The following is a 22,198-nucleotide window of genomic DNA, read 5'->3' as shown; positions in this document are numbered from 1 at the left end:
CTTTCTAATTTGTTTCATCAAATGTTTTTCTCGTCTTTAATAGAGAGATTTATAAGCAATTTTTATTTCTTTTTACTTATCTGTAAGTTCTTTTTTACTTTTGCAAAACTTAATTGTTATAAGGAAATACATTTGCATGCATTTATGCCTAAACTCATACCTATTAGGCTTATTTGTGGTAACCTCAATCAACAGATTTGATTTTCCCACAGTATATTTCCCCGTTTCAAACTAAAACCTATGTATTTTTCCTTTAAACCAATCGATTATTGTTAACAAATCTGATTAGGTTTTTTTTCAAAACAAACAAACAAAAAAATTCAAAGAAATAAAAATAGAAGAAAAAGTATACGTATGTACAACTTAATTTGGCCAACATACTGACGGAACTTGTTGTTAACCTGGCCTGGATGGTTTAGACTGTTTGGTTATATATATTTTTTTTTTGGTAAAAAATCTAACTGTTTAAATAATGTCTGTGCAATAAGATGTCATACTTTATAAGGTATTGGTAAGCAATTTTTGCAATTTAAATTTTAAATACAAATTCAATTTGAAAATACATATGTACATTTAGTAAGCAACAAATATAAACATCATGGTTGGAAAAGTTCATATGATTGTAAAAATACGAATTTACTACAGATTCTCATAAACTCTTAATGATTTGCTGTTCGATATAAGCATGTCCATTCCTGAAGAGTTAATCTGAGTTTTATAAAAAAAACATTAACTGCGAAGTGTTTTGCTTGTCTGCAGATACACTCTAGAGTTTCTTGTGGGAATCGAACCCGCAACCCTCAGATTGATAGTCCAGCAATTGAGCATCTAGTCTATCTGTAATTCTCATTCGCTTTATAGTATTATTTGTATAATATCTTTAGCTTTCCTAAAACCTGTTGAGAAAAAATTAAGGAATCGGTAAAATTCGGTCTAAGTGTTGAAAATTACACAGAAAAAAACTATATTTCAATTCATATATTTTTCACATATTGAGCTGGTTTCAATTATTTCATAATTGAATCAAGTATTCATGTGCTAAAAAACAAAATTTTCTGATATTTTCGATTGAATTTTGAGTTTTGAATTTGATATTCAAATATCAAAATTATTAAATTCAAAACTCAAAATTCAATCGAAAATATCAGAAAATTTTATTTTTTAGCACATGAATACTTGATTCAATTATGAAATAATTGAAACCAGCTCAATATGTGATAAATATTTGAATTGAAACGGTTTAAGAAATAGTTTTTTCTGTGTACATGAATGATTGGCAGAATATAATTCTAATAACACTGAAAAATTTCATAAATTCTAATTCTAAAACAATACATAAAAATCCCAATGTATCAATTGAATCAATATACATTCATTTATTGTGGCGCACTTCAAAATAATCAAATGGCACGACAGAATTCTTATCTGAACAATAAGTATTTTAAACAATAGTACCAGTAAATAGTTTTGTATAAACAGAATGAAAAGTATCCATGTCGACCTAACTCAAGATCAAGTTGAGTTATTGCTAACTCATTTACAGTTGACTTCTGAAGTAACTCAAACATGATATTTTTAAACCATCTGACTCTTTCTCGATAAGTATTGAATTAACTTTTCGCTTGCTCAAAGCTTATGCAAAGCTAACTCAAAATCAAGATGACTTATTGCTAACTCATTTACTATTTTTATACCCTTCACCATCACCTTGAGAAGGGTATATATAAGTTTGTCATGCCGTTTGTAATTTCCACAATATAATTTTCCGACCCTATAAAGTATATATCGCACTGGTTCCTCTAAAGAGCGTCAACTCAAAATTTTAAAATGTTCAGTAGAAGCAAAAAACTATTACAATGAAACAAATGGCAATGAAACAAATGGCGAAAGTGTAGAGAAAATGATAGCAGATTTTTACAGTGGGTAGATATGACCACTGCACATCGATTTCTTGCAAAAAGTAAAAATTTAAAAATTTTGAGTTGACGCTCTTTAGAGGAACCAGTGCGATATATTCTGGATCCTTATAAATAGAGGAGTCGATTAAGCCATGTCCGTCTGTCTGTCTGTTGAAATCAATTTTCTGAAGACCCCAGATATCTTCGGGATCCAAATCTTCCATAATTCTGTCAGACATGCTTTCGAAAAGTTTCCTATTTAAAATCAGAAAAATCGGTACACAAATGGCTGAGATATGAGGAAAAAACCAGGACAACATCGATTTTTGACCTATATCTAGATTACTAAGTCAATAATATAGACAATATGGATATATAATGATAGATATTTCAAAGACCTTTGCAACGACCATAGTAAGTTGGACCTACAATGGGCCAAAATCGGAAAAACAACTTTGGAAAAAAACATAAATTTTGTTTACCTAAAAATATTTAAAATTTATATTTTGAAGTATAATTTGGTGAAGGGTATATAAGATTCGGCACAAAGCTCGATCTCACGAAAAATTCTTAACATACATAAATGTTAGCCCTCTAATGCTTAAGCATGCTTCAAGGCACTCATCACAAAATGCCAATAAATGCAAATATAACTGATATTTTATTTCAAAAACCTTGGAAGCTTTTTAAAATAATTTAAGTGTGTTTTTTAGCAACTGTTACATGAGTTTTTGATATATAAAATCAGTTATATTTGCATTTATTGGCATTTTTGCGATGTGTGCCTTGAGGCATGCTTGGGCATTAGAGGATGAATAAAAAAGAAACCACTATTATTACAACTTACAAAGAATATTCACCCCTATCGTGAATCAATATTTCACATGCAATTTGTTCCCTTCTCCTTTTTTCGTTCATCAACTTTGTTGACGTGAACAAATTCCCCATGTTGTGAAAATTTTAGATGGAATTTTGTAAACAATAAACAGCTGTTACTATCAAATTAACTATTTTCCCTTCGAGGGAAATAGATATTTCATGGGAACAAAATTTCACATGTTATTGCCGATAGAGAGGTGATTATTTTTATAGTTCTAATCAAAATTAATGAATTTATGAAGGTTTTTATAGAGCGAACCACACTTTTTTCTCTTTTATCAAGATCCCAATATCTCTCCACTGGCCTTAGCTCCAGGCAGTTTGGAGGATTTGCCTCTCTTGGTACAAATAATACATTGTTGTTTTTGTAACACTCAAGACCTTACTTAGCATAGTGACAGGATGCCAAATCAGACCAAAAATAAGTGTACACATTAAGAAGTATGGAAGCATCCTCATTTATAAAATTCCTTGATGTAAATTTCGGTATTTATAGAGCCTTTGTAACAAATGTTTGGCTTCGTTTGCCGCAACTGCATATTGCTTGCCATACCAAGAACTTTATGGGAAAATTTTCTGCTTTTAGGTCCTAAACTTTTCTACAACATTCCCTCGAGCATCAGCAACATAAAAATGTTGACCCGGAAGCTGCGAAAATTTTTCCAGAACTTACGTTTCACCATCCATTATGCAGCAGGAATATTTTTTTATAAAACTTGACTTCAATTTGCGTGATCTATCTTTGGCCTCCAAATTTTTAGCAGAGTCCCTGTCAGGAACTTTTTGAGCCTTGTATGTTTTTAAACCTGCATTGGCTTTAACTTTTCATACCAAATAGTCCGAGTACTGAGCAAACCGGACTGCTTTCCTAACGGATGTATTGGAAGCTCTTTTGAAAATGATAATGTAACAAAATCGATTACTCGGTTTTTAAGTTATTCGGTGTTGGCAGATGTGCCCCTATGGCGAATGATCGCCCTTCTATCCTACGCACTTTTTTCTGGTCACTCATTTTAATCAGATTAAAAGCAAATGAACATAATATTGTTTAGGTTTTTCGATCTCAGTCCTTAGCTTATAACAAAGGAAATGAGCTAGCTTTTTAATCATCTCTGACTCGTTTTTGATTGATCATGAGTTAGTTTTAAGTTAACTCAAAGTCTTGATGGCTTATATGTGAACATAGTTGTATTCATTTACGAAGTTGTCATATTAGTAAGATATCTCTAAATAAGATTCTTATTAATTAATGAAGAACGGTATTCAATTAACATTTAATTTATTTTTTTTCTGTACAATTACAGGGCAATTTAACTAATGAGGATTTAGATAGTGAAGACATTGATGATTCAATTGATTATTCCGACGACTGTTTAGATGATGGTCTTCTTAATGCTAATGACGAAGATGGCGCCACTGAAGATGATTTAAATGATGTGGCTTCCGATTTAGAAAGTGACATAACACATAATTCATTGTCATATAACGACGATTTGCAACAACATAACAACTACAACAATCACCAACAGCAACATTTGCAACATCAGCATAAGAAACAGCAAAAACAACAACAACAAAAACAACAAAAACATCAACATTGTCATTCAAGTGACATCGATGAAAACCAAACGATAAACGTGTCTTCTCATCATCCACATCATCATCATCCTCAACATCTTCAATCTTCTCGTGATTGTATTCAAACTAAGGTAAGTTTAGTTTCGTAACATATATTTGGTTATACTTTTTTTTATTTTACTACTTCTTTGTCTTCTATAAATACATTTAAGTTTTTTTTTTTATTTAGTTTTCCTAACAATTATTTATGTATGCCAAATAAACAAAACTGAGCAGACAAATAACAATTGCATTCGAAACCAGAGTTTCATCGTATTTTTTTCAGTTTTTTTATTATTTTTTTTTTGCTGCTGCATTTCTGAAATGAAGAAAAATGTTTGCAAAATGAGTTTTTTTTTGTGTTTCGAATCTTAACCATAATGCATGCAAAGTATTGTCAACTTTTTTTTTTTTTGAATGATGTAATTTGCTATAAAAACTAACTCTTTTTAGGAAAAAAAATGTACTAAATTTTTTATTACTTATTAGTATGGGATTGTTTTGGCTTTTCAAAATTGTATTTGAAATGAAGTTTTTAATAAAAGAAAAAGGTTGACAACACTGCTAAGTGTCTAAAAAAAACTGTCAATTTATATATTGTTGAGTGTAAAGAGGGCATGTCAAAAAGGAAATTGTTATAAAGTGTCATGTAAACAAAGGGAAACAGAATAGAAAACAAAGAGTTATATTGGCAACACTCGGGGGTTTAGAAACTTTTTATTTTGGAAAAATTTCTGATTAAACAAACACAAACTGCGAAGCGTTTTACTTGTCTCCAGATACAGTCAGTGTATTTTGTGGGATTCGAACCCGCAACCCTCACATTGATAGTCTACCACACTATCGTCTAGTCTACCGGTAGGTCGTGAAACTAAAAGTTGCTCACATCGACCCTAAAAATAAAAATAAATTTCTTATGGAACGGTTTCATGTCTGGCCGCATATTCTGGGCGTTTTTGGCTAATGCTCGACGAATCAGTTGCCAGATTTCAGCCAGATAGGAACCTTTTGGTTCCACCAAATACCGAGCATTACCTTAGCGCCATGGATATTAGGCATTAGTATCGATTTGGCTGGTGGGCTTCACATACAATCTCCTACGCTTCGGGTTAACATAATGGATCTATTTTTCATCTCATGTAATGATTTCTTTTATAGCGTTCAAGCAGCATTTCAGACATGCAAAATCGTATGTCAAGGTCTCTCGGCTTCAATTCGTACGATTTCCCTGCTTTTGGATGAATCCTGCTGCTTGCAAACGTTTTGAAATTGCTGATTGAGTAGCTCTCAATGATTTAGCATGCTCTTGTTGAGTTTGACAACAGTCTTCATGGAGTAATGACTCCAAGGGCAGGGTGATCTTTGTCTTCCATGTCAAAATCACCACTTTTGGACTGAACAAACCATCTCTCTCACGTTGAACCCGATGAAACACATTCACCATAAGCTTCGGTGACCAGTCGGAAATTTTAAAAATTATAAAGTATATATATTCTGGATTCATATAGATAGCGGTGTCGATTAAGCTATATCCGTCTGTCTGTCTGTCCGTCTGTCTATTGAAATCAATTTCCCGAAGCCCCCAAATAACATACACGATTCGTACATCAATATCGAGAAAATCGGTCCACAAATGGCTGAGATATAAGGAAAAAACCAGGACAACCTCGATTTCTGACCAATTTTTGACCTATATCTGGATTACTTATGGATATCTAATGATAGATATTTCAAAGGCCTTTGCAACGATAAGACCATAGTAAGTTGGACCTACAATGGGTCAAAATCGGAAAAAAATATTTTTTAACCCGAATTTTTTTTCGCTAAATGTTAAAAAACCCAAAAAAATTTTAAAATTTAAAAAAAAAAAATTCAATTTAAAAAATTTAAAAAAACAATTCAAAATTTTTTTTTTCAAACTAAAAAAACTGGAAAAAAAATTTTGTTTACCTAAAAATATTTAAAATTTGTATTTTGAAGTATAATTTGGACCCCTACTCAATGCATTGCATGAGTAGGGGTCATCCCCTGAGTGCTGGTCCAAAAAAAAAAACAATTCGAAAACACCTCAGCCCAGACTATGTGAAATTTTATAAAGATACCTCTAATCGTTCACGAGCTATCGAATTATTTCCAAAATAAAAAGTTTCTAAGCCACAGAGCAACATTGATCATTTGATTGTGCTGTCATTAGATCAAAATGTTAGGAATGTTGTCAGGATTGCAAGGACTTTTTTTGTTATAAATTCTCTAACAAAATGGCAAATCATTTATTATTGTTAGAATTCCCATGCCCCTTAATCCCCCTTTATTCCCCTTGATTCTCAAAAATGTTTAAATGTAACCAAATGTAAAAATATGCTCCCAAATACAAACACTTTTAGATTGATTGTGAAAACGGTGACGAAGAAGACGACGACGACGTCGAAATCGAAGAAGAAGCCGAAGACGGCGACGACGAAGACGAAATAGATAGTCCTAATCATAAAAATCAATTGGGTTACACCAAATTACTAGTCACATTCGATCGTTCCAGTGGACGATCATCGGCGGCTGCCCAACACAAAACCTCTGTTACTTTAACCGATTTTGAGGCTGATTCCGAAAGTTCGGATCTAGAGACCATACAACGTTGTATGCGCTCCTCCAATCAACGTAATAACAATAAGGCTCACTACACGGCCATGTCCTATAAGTTTTTAACAAATAACGGTGTTAGTTTGTTAACGAATCACAATAAACGTGGCACAACTTGTGGCACAGTAACAAATGTAAATTTGGCTGCATTTAATGCGGCCATTAATAATACTAGTGAACTAGAAAGTTGTGAAATAGATGACATGCAAACTACGGCAGCAACAGCTATAACGGCAACACTATTAAATGAGCACTTGCAACATAAACACCAGCAACAGCAGCTACAACATCATCAACAACAACATCAGCAAAGAGTTACCCTTATGGCAATTACACAAAACGCCATGACAACAGGTTCAACAACAAGCACAGCAACACAATCTTTAGGCTCAACTGTTGCCACTTCCACCACAAGCAACAACAGTAACAGCAGTCACAGTAACAGTGGTAGTGGTAATAATAGTGACAGCATGAGTAATACCAGCTCAATTGGTGTTACAGCAAATGCTGTGGCAAATCAACACAATCACAACACTAACAACAACAACAGCAATAATAATAATAACAATATAACAACAAAATTATTAGCAGACAATGAAAGTAATCACCAACATCATCTACAGCACCACCAACAGCAGCAACATAAAATGAACGGTGGTCTAGCAATGAAACAAAAAAATATTGCCATTATTTCACCCAACAGTCACAAAAACTACCACAATAAACATTCACACCATCCTCAGCAACATCATCATCATCACCATCATCATGGAAGTGGCGGCGGTGGTGGTGTTGTTAGTGGTGTTGTTGTTGGTGGTGGCAACAACAATAAATCGCCTACGGTATTGCGCAAACATCATGAACACCATCATTCTTCAGATATTTCAAAATTCAATCGTTCAAATCGCAAATCGAAAAATTGTGCCATTTTCTATTTTAAGCACTTGGACACAGACAACGAAACCAACTACAGCAACAGCAATTGTGACGATGATGGCCATGATGATGTTCGTGTTGCTGGTGGTGTTGGTGGCCTCGTCGCCACCACCGATCATCATCTTCGTAATGGAGATGTTGATGTCGATGTTGATGGTGTTGGTGATGTCGATATGGATGTTGATGTTGATGATGACGATGGTATGGGTAATGATAACATTGTTGGTGGCCTACTCTCCTCATCGGCAGCCTCCTCTTCACACACAAGTGATGTAAGTACCTACTCTACCCGAATCAAAAGAAACGAAATCAAATTGCCCATCATCAATTCTCAATTCTCAAAGCTCACTCAAACTTAAAATTATTTTAATATTTTATTTATTTTGTTTTTGTTGGTTTTGGTTTTGGTTTTTCCTTCACGGTGACAGTTTGGTGTGGTGTATCGTCCGTCGTTTGTTGTTTCATTATTACACAGCGAGGCACAGTGATTGTTTTAGGAGAAAAAAATGTGGTTTATGTTTAATAACATAATACAAATGAATGTTTCAGAAGCTAAAAGGCCTAACTCCACAATATAAAAATTAGAGTAAATTAGAGATGTTTGAAAATTTGATATCCAAAATTTATGAAAATTAGTCACTCCTCATAAATTAAATTCTTTAAATAATAGAAGAACAAAATAATTTTCAAAGAGTTCACAACTAATTAGATCGTAATATAACAAAATTGAGAAATTTTCGAAAAGTGGAGTTAGGCCTTTTAGCTTTTGACATATCCAAATAATAATGGTAATAAATTTGTTTGTAGCTTCTAAATTACTAGCAATATTGGAGACACTGCACAGAAAAAACATATTCGTTCTTACAACCGACTTTGTTGTCAATCGAATTATTCAGTCCTAATGGCCAAGTTTATCAGTCGTGACTGCAAAATTTTAAATGTTTCAAATGTAATAAATCCTTATCGGCCAACTTTCTGTTGCTACAATCGGATCATTGAATTGACAACAACAACATGAATTCATTTCATACTGGAATCTTAGATCAAACTTGGATTGATTTCTTAGTGAAATCTTAAAGTATGGATTCATTTCATACTGGAATCTTAGATCCAAACTGGATTCATTTCATACTGGAAACTTAGATCAAACACGGATTCATTTCATACTGAAATCTTAGATCAAACATGAATTCATTTAATACTGAAATTTTAGATCAAACGTGAAGTCATTTTGTACTGAAATTTTAGATCAAACATGAATTCATTTCATTTGGAATCTTAGATCAAACTTGGATTGATTTCATAGTGAAATCTTAGTTAAAATGTGGATTAATTTCTTACTGGAAACTTAGATCAAACATGAATTCATTTCATACTGAAATTTTAGATCAAACATGGAATCATTTCATACTGAAATCTTAGATCAAACATGAATTCATTTCATACTGGAATCTTATATCAAACATGGATTCATTTCATAGTGAAATCTTAGTTCAAATGTGGAATCATTTCATACTGAAATTTTAGATCAAACATGAATTCATTTCGTACTAAAATCAAACTTTACACATGAATTCATTTCGTATTGAAATCTTAGATCAAACTTGGATTGATTTCATAGTGAAAAATTAGTTCAAATGTGGATACATTTCATACTGGATTTTAAGATCAAACATGAATTAATTTCATACAGGAAACTTAGATCAAACTTGGATTCATTTCATACTGGAATCTTAAATCAAACATGGAAATCTTAGTTCACATGTGGATTCATTTCATAGTGAAATCTTAGATCAAACATGAATTCATTTCATACTAGAATCTTAGATCAAACATGAATTCATTTCGTACTGAAATTTTAGATCAAACGTGAAATCATCTCATACTGGAATCTTAAGTCAAACATGGATTCATTTAATACTGAAATTTTAGATCAAACATGAATTCATTTCGTACTAAAATCAAAGTTTACACATGAATTCATTTCGTATTGAAATCTTAGATCAAACTTGGATTGATTTCATAGTGAAATCTTAGTTCAAATGTGGATTCATTTCATACTGGAATTTAAGATCAAACATGAATTAATTTCATACTGGAATCTTGGATCAAACAGGTATTCTTAGTTCACATGTGGATTCATTTCATACTGGAATCTAAGATCAAACATAGATTCATTTCATACTGGAATCTTAGATCAAATATGGATTTATTTCATACTGAAATCTTAGATCAAACATGAATTCATTTCATACTGAAATCCTAGTTTAAACATAGATTAATTTCAATCTGAAATCTTGGTTCAATCATGGATTCATTTCATTCTAAAATCTTACATCAAACCTGAATTCATTTCATATTGAAATCTTAGTACAAATGTGGATTAATTTCAAACTGAAATCTCAGTTCAAACATTCATTCATTTCATACTGAAATCTTAGTTCAAACATTGAATAATTTTGTACTGAAATCTTAGTTCCAATTTGGATTCATGGCTGTAATATTTAAAAGTTCAGTGATCGATATTTGTTACTAATTGCAAATAAAACTATCATAAATATAGCAATGTTATAAATTATTTACCACATTTTTTTGCCCCATTTTTGTTCAGTTTCAACGTTTTAGTTCAACACAACAAATCGCTTTATAGTTGGCGAGTTTTTTTGTAGTCCCTCTAATCGCCAGTATACATAGAGTATTTCGTAAAATGTTGCGAAGAATCTGCGTGTATATCATCTGTATCTATAAAACTAAGTAGCTGTGTTTAATCGTATCTCTAGTTGTATCTGTGTGACAATGAAACAATGACGCACACAACATGTTCCATATTTTATCATTCATCTGTTTATGGTGTATCTTGATTGTCTTTTTATTTGTTTTCTGGTGTCTTTACACTGGTACACAACATCATACAACATAGTATTTTGTATTTATTTTATTGTATTTCCTGGTTGCTGTTGGTTGGTTTCTATTATTTATTGCAGATACATTTATATGTAATTTTTCTTTTGGTTTATGGTTTTTTTGTTTCTCTTCTCACATTCAATATGGTTTTGGTGTTTCTTTTATTATGTTTTCATCTCCTTCCTTTAAAATACAATACATATGTGTCTATAGCTATAGTTTGCTGAATTAAGTTAATCCCCAATCATATTTTTTTATAATTATGGGTCATATAGTTACTTATTACTTTGTATTTTATGCCATAAGTAGCAAGTAATTTGTTTCTTAATAAGTTTTGCATGTTTTTTCTCAAAATAACTTTGTAAGTAATTTGTTAACATTATTTGAAAACTAACATATTATTAACTTTTTTTTTGTAAAATTGTATTTTTTTATTAACTTTTTTTGTTAAAAATTAAATATCATAAAAATATTTTAAAATATAAGAATTTTTAAACAAGCGGCTGAGTTTACTAAATTTCTTATTCCTATCATTAATTGAATGTCCTGCCCATTTTTTAAACATAAGAATTTTTAAACAAGCGGCTGATGTAAACCATTTACTAAATTTCTTATTCCTATCATTAGTTGAATGTCCTGTCCTGCCCTTCTTTTTCATTTTGCTATTTTAATTCATTGATATTTCAATTATTTTTTGTATAAATATTTATTGAGAAAAATTTCTTCTTTTATCTTCTTAAATGTTAAAAAATTACAAAAATTTATTTGAAAATTAAATTTAACGATTTAACATTTATTTAATTAAATAATTTTCAATTAAACACATGTAATGAAATGTAAATTTTTAATAGAGCCAATGATAATAATATACACACATAAATATCTTATAATGATTGTAATTATAGTGTTTGTTTTTCAACACAAAAGATGTGTAATTGTTTAAACCTCTAAGTGCCAGAAGTTTCTTAAGAGCTATAGCTTTTATCAAGCAAAATGTTATATCATAAAGTACACAGGATTCATTATGTTCAAACAGGAATTCATTTCATATTGCAAACTTCAAATTTTATACTGAAATCCTAGATCAAACATCGATTAAATTCACACTGAAATCTTAGATCAATCGTGGATTCATTTCATACATAAATCTCAGCTCAAACGTTATTCATCTCATACTGTTGTCTTAGTACAAACGTGGATTCATTTCAATCTGAAATTTTAGTTCAAACGTGGATTAATTTCATTCTGAAATTTTAGTTCAAACATGGATTCATTTCATACTGAAATTTTAGTTCACAATCTCAATTGAAATCTTAGTTTAAATGTGAATTCATTTCATACCGAAATCTTAGTTTAAACGTGGATTAATTTTGTACTAAAATCTTAGTTTAAACGTGGATTCATTTCATACCGAAATTTTAGTGCAAACTTCATTTCGTACTGAAATCTTAGTTCAAACTTCATTTCATACTGAGATCTTAGTTCAAACATGGTTTAATTTCATTCTGAAATCTTACATCAAACATGAATTCATTTTATTTTGAAATCTTTTATCAAACCTGGATTGATTTCATTCTGAAATTTTAGTTCAAACATGGATTCATTTCATATTGAAATTTTAGTTTAAACGTGGATTCATTTCATATTGAAATCTTAGTTTAAACTCGGATTCATTTCATACCGAATTCTTAATTTAAACGTGGATTCATTTCATATTGAAATCTTAGTTTAAACGTTGATTCATTTCATATTGAAATCTTAGTTTAAACGTTGATTCATTTCATATTGAAATCTTAGTTTAAACGTGGATTCATTTCATACCGAAATCTTAGTATAAACTCGGATTCATTTCATACCGAAATTTTAGTTCAAACTTCATTTCATACAGAATCTTAGTTCAAACTTCAGTTCATACTGAAATCTTAGTTCAAACATGGATTCATTTCATATTGAAATCTTAGTACTAAAATCTGAGTTTAAACGTGGATTCATTTCATACCGAAATCTTAGTTTAAACTCGGATACATTCATACCGATATTTTAGTTCAAACTTCATTTCATACCGAAATTTTAGTTCAAACTTCATTTCATACTGAAATCTTAGTTTCATATTGAAATCTTAGTTCAAACATAGATTCATTTCATATTGAAATCTTAGCTCGAACGTTGATTCATTTCATACTGAAATATAACATCAAACATGGATTCATTTCATACTGAAATCTTACATCAAACCTGAATTCATTTTATATTGAAATATTTTATCAAACTTTAATTGATTCCATTCTGAAATCTTAGTTCAAATATGGATTAATATCATTAATTTCATGAAATCTTACATAAAACCTGAATTCATTTCAAACTGAATTCTTAATTCAAACCTGGATTCATTTCATTCCGAAATCTTACATCAAACCAGAATTTATTTCATACTGAAATCTAAGTTCAATTACTTTCATTCTGAAATCCATATTCCATCTTTAGAGGGTTAATGCACTTAAAAACAAATTTCAAATTACAATGTGAATGTAAAAATATTTTTTGATATAAAGAGGGGAAAAATATGCTGTGTTTATAATTTGTTTGTATGTCTGTAATAAAAACTAATTAATCATTTTGAATAAAAAGCTTTTTTTTAACTTTTAAATGCCTGGTGAATTAACAATGTCAATACAACATTCACAATAACAACCCAAAACACATTAATCCTATAGAAAAATACTAAAGCTTTTTGTGAAATTGTCTTTTAAATCTTGCATTGTTCGTGCGGCTAAAGCCGCTTCTTTTTTATATATAAATATAAATATTTATAAATCTGTGTGTGTGTAAAATGATGTTGCATCTTTAAGATGCAATTTGCCATATGTATAAAATCTGTACTTATATTGCATGGCTTTGTTTGTTGTTGTTGTTATCATCATCAAGTAACGCTAATTAAACTTCAACGCTTGTTTTAAAATCATCAGCTTTGGTTTTATTTTTCTCTTCTTATAATTCATTTTTTACCATTATTTCATCTTTTTTTTTTTGATTTTTTCTAATAAATATTTCCACGATTTACTGATTGGTTTTTTATATATATTTCTTTTTCGATTTTTTTCTATACATATTTTTCTTCTTCTGTGCATTTTCTATATTATATTTCATTTTGTATGAACGACGACGATGATGTTGATTTTGATGACTATTGAATGTGCAGCTACTTAAATCCGCTGATGTTTCATCGGATGATGAAGGTTGGTTGTATACTTCGGCTCCAGTAGCTACAAATCAAAATCAGCAGCAACATTCGTTTGGCGGTATTGAAAGTTTGAATTCCAATCATATTTCAAGAGGCCTTGCAGCTTCCAATGAAATACACTTTATAGATGGTGGCATACAATCGTCTGCAGTATCATCTTCAACTGCCGCAACATCTGTGGCAGCAACTACAGCCACAGCAGCAGCCGTTAGAGTGACTACAGCTGTAATAGCTGACGATTCTGATAAGGAATATAAAGAGGCTAAAGCCGCCTGTACTACTTCGCTAACGCAGATTCGCTTAACCACAAATCAAGCATTTGTAGCCAGTACCACAGTTGTGGATAGCAACAGTAGCAGCTGCAGTAGTGATACTAACGCAAACCCTGCCCAACTTGTCAACTGTGTTGCCAATCCCAGAGGCAGCAGTTCCAGCAGCAGTATTACCAGTAGTTCATACTCATCGAATGATCGGCTTACCGAGGCAACAACCACCACCTCTACCAAAACAATTACAACACAAATACTAAAATATCCAGCGCAGCATCCTCAATATCGCAGCGAAATGGAATTACAAATCAATAACAACAATAACAACAACAATAATAATCATCAACATCGTCAAATAATGATGAAAGAAAATATTTTATCTAACACAGCCAACAATAATAAATCAACACCAGCCACAAATATGCCTCATCTTGTCATCAACCACAACAGCATTAATAATAATAATTGTGCCAATTCACCTCCATCATCAACCACAAATTCTCCCCAGCATAAACTAAACCACCATCAACAACAACAACATTATGCTGCCGCAGCAACATCTCTTCAGAATTCTTCGGCTCCATCTGGAATCCCGGCTGCTAATGATGCCAATGGCAATTTCGAAAAGGTAAGAGTTTTAACTTTTGTTTGTTTGTTAACTTAAATCTCTTTTGTTTTCAAGAATTTAAAAGAAACATTTACTGTATTAAGAATTTTTGACATACCAGTGTCTAAATGTTTGATACTTTAATTAGCTTTTAAATTGACAATGTCATTTAAGCTTTAGTTTATACAATAAAATAGAAAACTCAAAGTATTTATTAAGAGGCAATTTTCTCAAGAATTAGTACAAACAGATAGGTGGGAAAATGTGTCTTACTTTGTGATGATTTTTGTGTTTATAGTGTCTACACTGTGTTGTAGATCATAAAGTTTAATAAACTTCGAGTTCGTATAAGAAATATTCTATAAATATGAAGCATTCTTTACATTAAGGCCTTTCCAAAGCGAATCTTAGTTCAAACATCGATTCTTTTCTTACTGAAATCTTAGTTCAAAAGTGGATCCATTTCATAATGAAATCTTAGATGAAATCCTCGTTTGATCTAAGATTTTATGTTGTAATTCTAGAGCAACCATGGATTAATTTCATACTGAAATCCGATATCAACCGTAAATTCATTTCATACTGAAATCTTAGCTCAAACATGGATTCACTTCATACTCAAATCTTAGATCAAACATGAATTAATTTCATACCGGAATCTTAAATCGAACATGGATTCATTTCATACAGAAATCTTATATCAAACGAGGATTCATTTCATACTGAAATCTTAGCTCAGACATGGATTCACTTAGTATTGAAACATTAGATCAAACATAGATTCATTTCATACTGAAATCTGATATCAACCGTAAATTCATAGATGAAATCCTCGTTTGATCTAAAATTTTATGTTATAATTCTAGAGCAACCATGGATTCATTTTTATACTGAAATCTTAGATCAAACATTAATTCATTTCATACTGAAATCTTTGATCAAACATGTATTCATTTTATACTGAAAACTTAGATCAGACATGGATTCATTTCATACTGGAATCTTAGATCAAACATTAATTCATTTCATACTGAAATCTTAGATCAAACATGGATTCATTTCATACTGAAATCTTTGATCAAACATCTATTCATTTTATACTGAAATCTTCGATCAAACATGGATTCATTTCATACTGGAATCTTTGATCAAACATCTATTCATTTTATACTGAAATCTTAGATCAAACGTGGATTCACTTCATACTCAAATCTTAGATCAAACATGGATTCATTTCATACTGAAATCTTTGATCAAACATGGATTCATTTCATACTGGAATCTTAGATCAAACATGGATTCATTTCGTACTGGAATCTTAGATCAAACATTGATTAATTTCATACTGAAATCTTACATCAAACCTGGATTCATTTCATACTGAATTCTTTGATCAAACATGAATTCATATCCTACTGAAATCTTAGCTCGAATGTGAATTCAATTCACACTGAAATAATAGATCAAACATGGACTCATTTCACACAGAAATAATAGATCAACTTTCGACAAGTCCAAAACTTAAATATTCATTTGCGATCCCGGTTTATACATGCTGGGCTTTTGTAGATTGCGGAGTCATTGATGCAATTTTCCTCTTTTTATTTTTTTAAATTGGCTTTCCGAAACACCCAGATAAACTGTAGAACTACAAGTGATATCAATAAATCTGATAGGATTTGGAAAATCATCAAAATTTACCCATAAATAGCTACTAGATAAGCAAAATCCCACGACCACCTCGATTTTTTACGGCTGTAAGTTCTTAAAGTTTTCTTCCGTTAAATTGAGACTATTTTTAAATACTTATTCAAAACATTGCTAACGATATTTTATGGCATTTTTCAGATATTTATTTGTTGCAATACACAGTGGGTGTTGAGATAACGCATGAGTATTTTATTTTTGTTAAATTTAGTACTTTTCTATTTGTTCAGTTCATACGTTCTGAGTAGCATTCATTTATGTAATAAATTTATGCTTTCTTCTTATATATTTCCAGTATCAAATTTCTTCAGTGAAACTTTACTTTCCTTCTTATTAATTATTACCATAACAAAGATTAAGATCTTCATCTTTCTCTCTCATATCCTCGAAATCTATTTGATCTTGTTTTATTTCTCTAAGCAACATTTTACATGTTGGCCTGTCAAATTTCCGAAATCCTTTAAACAATTTCTTTCAATTAACAATACTTTGCTACTCAGCAAAGACAAACAACAATTAGACATTTCATTAAAAAACTTTGTTTATTTGCTAGGCATTAAGCTAAAAAAAACTTATGGTTGTAAGTAGTTTTAATAATAAATCATCACATACAGAGTGAATATATTTAATGGATGAATGAAGTGCAATGAAATGAGAAAAACCAGATCTAAATTTTGATAAACGTTTTCACAAATTAACAAATGATTTCCGTTACAATATGACTGACTGACACCCGAACAAGAAAAAGAAACATTTTCAAAAAAAAACTAAAGAGTAGAAGAGAAACAAAAAATAATGACTGAAATCATTGATTATGATTTAACTAACAGTGGTGGTTTTGCTGCCAGTTGGGGCAGAGATTTAAAGATACTGCAACATACTACATACAGCCAGCAACATATTTACTCGTACATAAGTATAAATAGTAAGAAAATAGCAGTAATAATAAGCGGAAATCATGTAGTTTTTCTTATTTTTTGTTTAAATATTATTTTGTGATTTAGTTAAACAGTCAGCAGCAGCAGCAGCTACTTTTCACCAAAGGCTGGCAATAGTTTTTTCTGTTTTGCTAAAAATTTGTTTTAAAGCTGGCTGCTACAATTTTTCAAAAACAATTTGTCTTATTTTTTATGCAGAGTCTCTCCCCCCTCTTTATTGTTTTGTTATGAAAGTACCAGCAGCCAGCAGGTTTTGTTTTCTACCAACAGCATTAGTTTTTTGTCGTGTTAACGATTAAAGATTATTGTTAAATTAATATATTAAACAGAAAATTTCTTTAGAAAATTAATTTTATTTTACAGGAAAATATACGCTTTTATACACGTGCAGATATTTGCAATATCAGTGCCAGGACATCAAACCCAGGCAATGACAATAACAATCACTACCATCACCATCACCAACAACAGCAACAGCAGTTGGCAAATATTAATGGCTCTGCAGCTTCAAATACTTTGTATGGTCAGCATTTGTTGCATGTAAATGTTGGCAAACGTTTGCCACCACGTTCACCAGCCAAATCAAGTATTTCACATACTTCCACAAATACCAGCACATCGACCATTTCACCCACTAAGGTAAGTTGATCATAAAATCTTTTTGATCTAGTTTTATTTTCTCTCTTTTAAACGTTTTGTTTTTCTTTCCTTTGTCTGAAATCGTATACATATATTGTTTTTTGCTCTTGAGAGCTGTTTTCGAGATAAATGGTTTTAAAACAATATTATTAATGTTTTAAATATAATTGAAGTTGAAATATGATCATGATCGATTGATTTAAAGTGATGGAAAAACGAAGAAAATCGTAAACGTGATCGATCTTAAATGTTACAAAGAGATAAAACAATTTTATACTTGAACATCACAATGAACAGGGTGGGGATATTGAGGGGGTTATACTGAATTTGAACTCTTAGTTTACAGAATTTCAATAAATAATTGAAGGCATTTTGTACTACGGAATACAAAAAATGCTCTTAATTTAAATATGGAAATAACGCGGATGCTCGTGAATGATTGGAGATATCTTAAAGAAATTGTATATAGTCAAAGTTTAAACAAAATTTGAATTAAATGGAATTCAGTGAAATTTTTGGTCAAACATGGATACATTTCAAACCAAAATATTAGTTGAAATATGGATTCATTTCATCTTGAAATCTTAGGTCAAACATGGATTTATTTCACACTGAAATATTAGTTCAAACATTGATTCATTTCATACTTAAATATTAGATCAAACATCAATACATTTCATACTGAAATCGTAAATCAAACATGGATTCATTTCATACTGAAATCTTAGCCCGAACGTAGATTCATTTCATACTGAAATATTAGATCAAACATGGATTCATTTCATACTAAAATATTATATCAAATATGGATTCATTTCATATTGAAATCTTAGCCCAAACGTGGATCCTTTTTTCACTGAAATATTAAATCAAATATGGATTCATTTCATACTGAAATCTTAGGTCAAACATGAATTCATTTCACACTGAAATATTAGTTCAAATATGAATTCATTTCATACTGAAATCTTAGGTCAAACGTGGATTCATTTCACACTGAAAAAATAGGTCAAACAGGAATTCATTTCATACTGAAATCTTACAGCAATCATAGATTCACTTCATACTGAAATCTTAAATCAAACATGGATTCATTTCATACTGAAATTTTACATCAAACATGTATTCATCTCATACTGAAATCTTACATTAAACATGGTTTCATTTCATACTGAAATTATAAATCAAACATGGATTCATTTCGCACTGACATCTTAAATCAATCATCAATTCATTTCATACTGAAATCTTACATCAAACATGGATTCATTTCATACTAAAATCTTAAATCAAACATCAATTCATTTCACACTGAAATCTTATATCAAATATGAATTCATTTCAGACTGAAATAATAGATCAAACATGGATTCATTTCATACTGAAATCTTAGCTCGAACGTGGATTAATTTTATACTTAAATCTTACATCAAACATGGATTCATTTCATACTGAAATCTTAGCCCGAACGTAGATTCATTTCATACTAAAATATTAGATCAAATATGGATTCATTTCATATTGAAATCTTAGCCCGAACGTGGATCCTTTTTTCACTGAAATATTAAATCAAATATGGATTCATTTCATACTGAAATCTTAGGTCAAACGTGAATTAATTTCACACTGATATATTAGTTCAAACATGAATTCATTTCATACTGAAATCTTAAGTCAAACGTGGATTCATTTCACACTGGAAAAATAGGTCAACAATGAATTCATTTCATACTGAAATCTTACAGCAATCATAGATTCACTTCATACTGAAATCTTAAATCAAACATGGATTCATTTCATACTGAAATCTTACATCAAACATGTATTCATTTCATACTGAAATCTTACATTAAACATGGATTCATTTCATACTGAAATTATAAATCAAACATGGATTCATTTCGTACTGACATCTTAAATCAATCATCAATTCATTTCATACTGAAATCTTACATCAAACATGGATTCATTTCATACTGAAATCTTAAATAAAAGATTCATTTCATACTGAAATCATAGCTCGAACGTGGATTTATTTCATACTTAAATCTTACATCAAACGTGGATTCATTTCATACTTAAATCTTACATCAAACATGGATTCATTTCATACTTAAATCGTACATCAAACATGGATTCATTTCATACTGAAATATTAAATCAATAATAGATCAAACATGGATTCATTTCATACTGAAATCTTACATCAAACGTGGATTCATTTCATACTGAAATCTTACATCAAACATAGATTAATTTTATACTGAAATCTTAATTCAAACATTCATTTAATATTGAAATTATAGAGCAGAGGTGTTTCTGAGTTGATTTGTATTTACATGGGTTCGTTTTTGTAATGGAGGTTAGTGGCGGCCCCACAAAGTTGCTCAACTTGGGTTAAAAAAATCACCAACAATTCAGTTGTAACCCCCTGTCTATACTTGACAAATTTTTATCATGATAAACGTCAAAATGGTTGTCAAGATAAAACATTATCAGGTATAGTCTCCATTTATTAGTATTATTGATTCGTTATGACAAAATTGTTAGTGCTTTTGCTAAGACAACTTTGTCTTGACAACAAATGTCATTTATTGTTATGATAAATGTTTGTCAAGTATAGACAGGGGGTTATCCAAATATCAAGACATTTTATATTTAAAAAAAAGTTAACAATTTAAAGAAAAGGCCTGAAATTTCATTATTTAAAGATTTTTTATGAAGAAAAATTTTAAATTCTACCTAGTTTAAAATTCGAACGGATTAAGATATAGTAATTAAATTTAGAAGTTACATAAATCGAAAGGTTTTCTAATCAATGAGTTGATTACTTAAGTCATTATCTGCCCATAAATGCTTAAGAGACCCTATTGAATTCATTGAGTCACATTGTGGCACATCCCTCTTTACATTCATTTAAAAGCTTTCTCTTTACTCAATTTATACTTCTTAGATCTTTTTTTTTTGTACAACTGTCCGATCATCTCTCATTTTTTGTCTTTGCACACAAATATCTAATGATCTATTAAATTGAATAAAGATCTTTGCTGCAATTTCGTTATGTTTCATTCATTTCCATTTAATTAATTTTACACCATTGAGCCTATGCGGTTGCCAAAGTCGCCAAAGTACTAAGTTTCGCCACAAATCAATGTCAATAATATATTGCAACGATTTGCAAATCCTTTTCATCACGGTCAGACATCAGACATACGCAAGTAGTATGTTTTTTATGGATATTTGTGTGTGTGCCATGTATGGGAAAACTGTGAAAATTAAGTGTTTTGCCTGTTAACTCCCATGGTGGTCGCCTGGTGATCTCTAGGTCTCTTGGAAATTTTATATGGTACTCGTAATAATATTTCATTTACTACATATGTACATATTGTTTCCCGCAATATTTCACGGACAATTGTTGTTGAACAACAAATCTTTCGACAAGTTTAATGACGATTTGTAACACACATGCTAACACTTACTATGTGGAATGAAAGGTGGGGGATCAGTTGAATTGGTGAAACAAATTAAAAAAAAAATCATTAAACATTTCAAGAGAAAGTTTGAGAATCGAATAAGGGAATCCCAAAAATATGTTCGAATAAGTATTCGCTTGTATACGAATGCGAGAATTAGCCCCCTGATCTAAGTAAATTCATACAATTTCTACACTATGACAACTGTTCGCAGTCCTTAAATTACCACTGTGTTTTTGTCTATGTGTACAAACAAGCCGGTGTAAGAGCGTGTTGTATATTATTTACCGCCTCTACGCATAATTTTCAGTTTCAATATTTAATTTTCCAAACAGACCGACATAAAAACTCATGTAAAAAATCGTGTTTGCAAAACAACACGAATTTATAGTTAATTCCTTGTGGAATTTGAATTTTAAATCAAACATACACACATGAAAAAATTTAAAAAAA

At 30.6% G+C, this 22,198-nt stretch overlaps 1 protein-coding gene across 2 annotated transcripts in view; it reads left to right on the top strand.

The window, feature by feature from the left end:
• Positions 1-22,198, top strand: part of klar (klarsicht) — a 465,338-nt gene that overhangs the window by 375,868 nt on the left and 67,272 nt on the right. The window contains exons 8-11 of one of the 2 annotated variants that reach the window (XM_065503779.1): positions 4,082-4,486; positions 6,779-8,239; positions 14,071-15,009; positions 17,997-18,272. In XM_065503779.1, the coding sequence (XP_065359851.1) occupies positions 4,082-4,486; positions 6,779-8,239; positions 14,071-15,009; positions 17,997-18,272 (3,081 nt within the window). The remainder of the gene's footprint in view (positions 1-4,081; positions 4,487-6,778; positions 8,240-14,070; positions 15,010-17,996; positions 18,273-22,198) is intronic. The other variant, XM_065503780.1, reaches the window with a different exon arrangement.

Source organism: Calliphora vicina, chromosome 3, assembly GCF_958450345.1.
Source record: "Calliphora vicina chromosome 3, idCalVici1.1, whole genome shotgun sequence".
NCBI classification, from domain to species: Eukaryota; Metazoa; Arthropoda; class Insecta; order Diptera; family Calliphoridae; genus Calliphora; species Calliphora vicina.
Note: the sequence above shows the minus strand (reverse complement) of the source record. Positions and strands in the feature narration are given on the sequence as shown.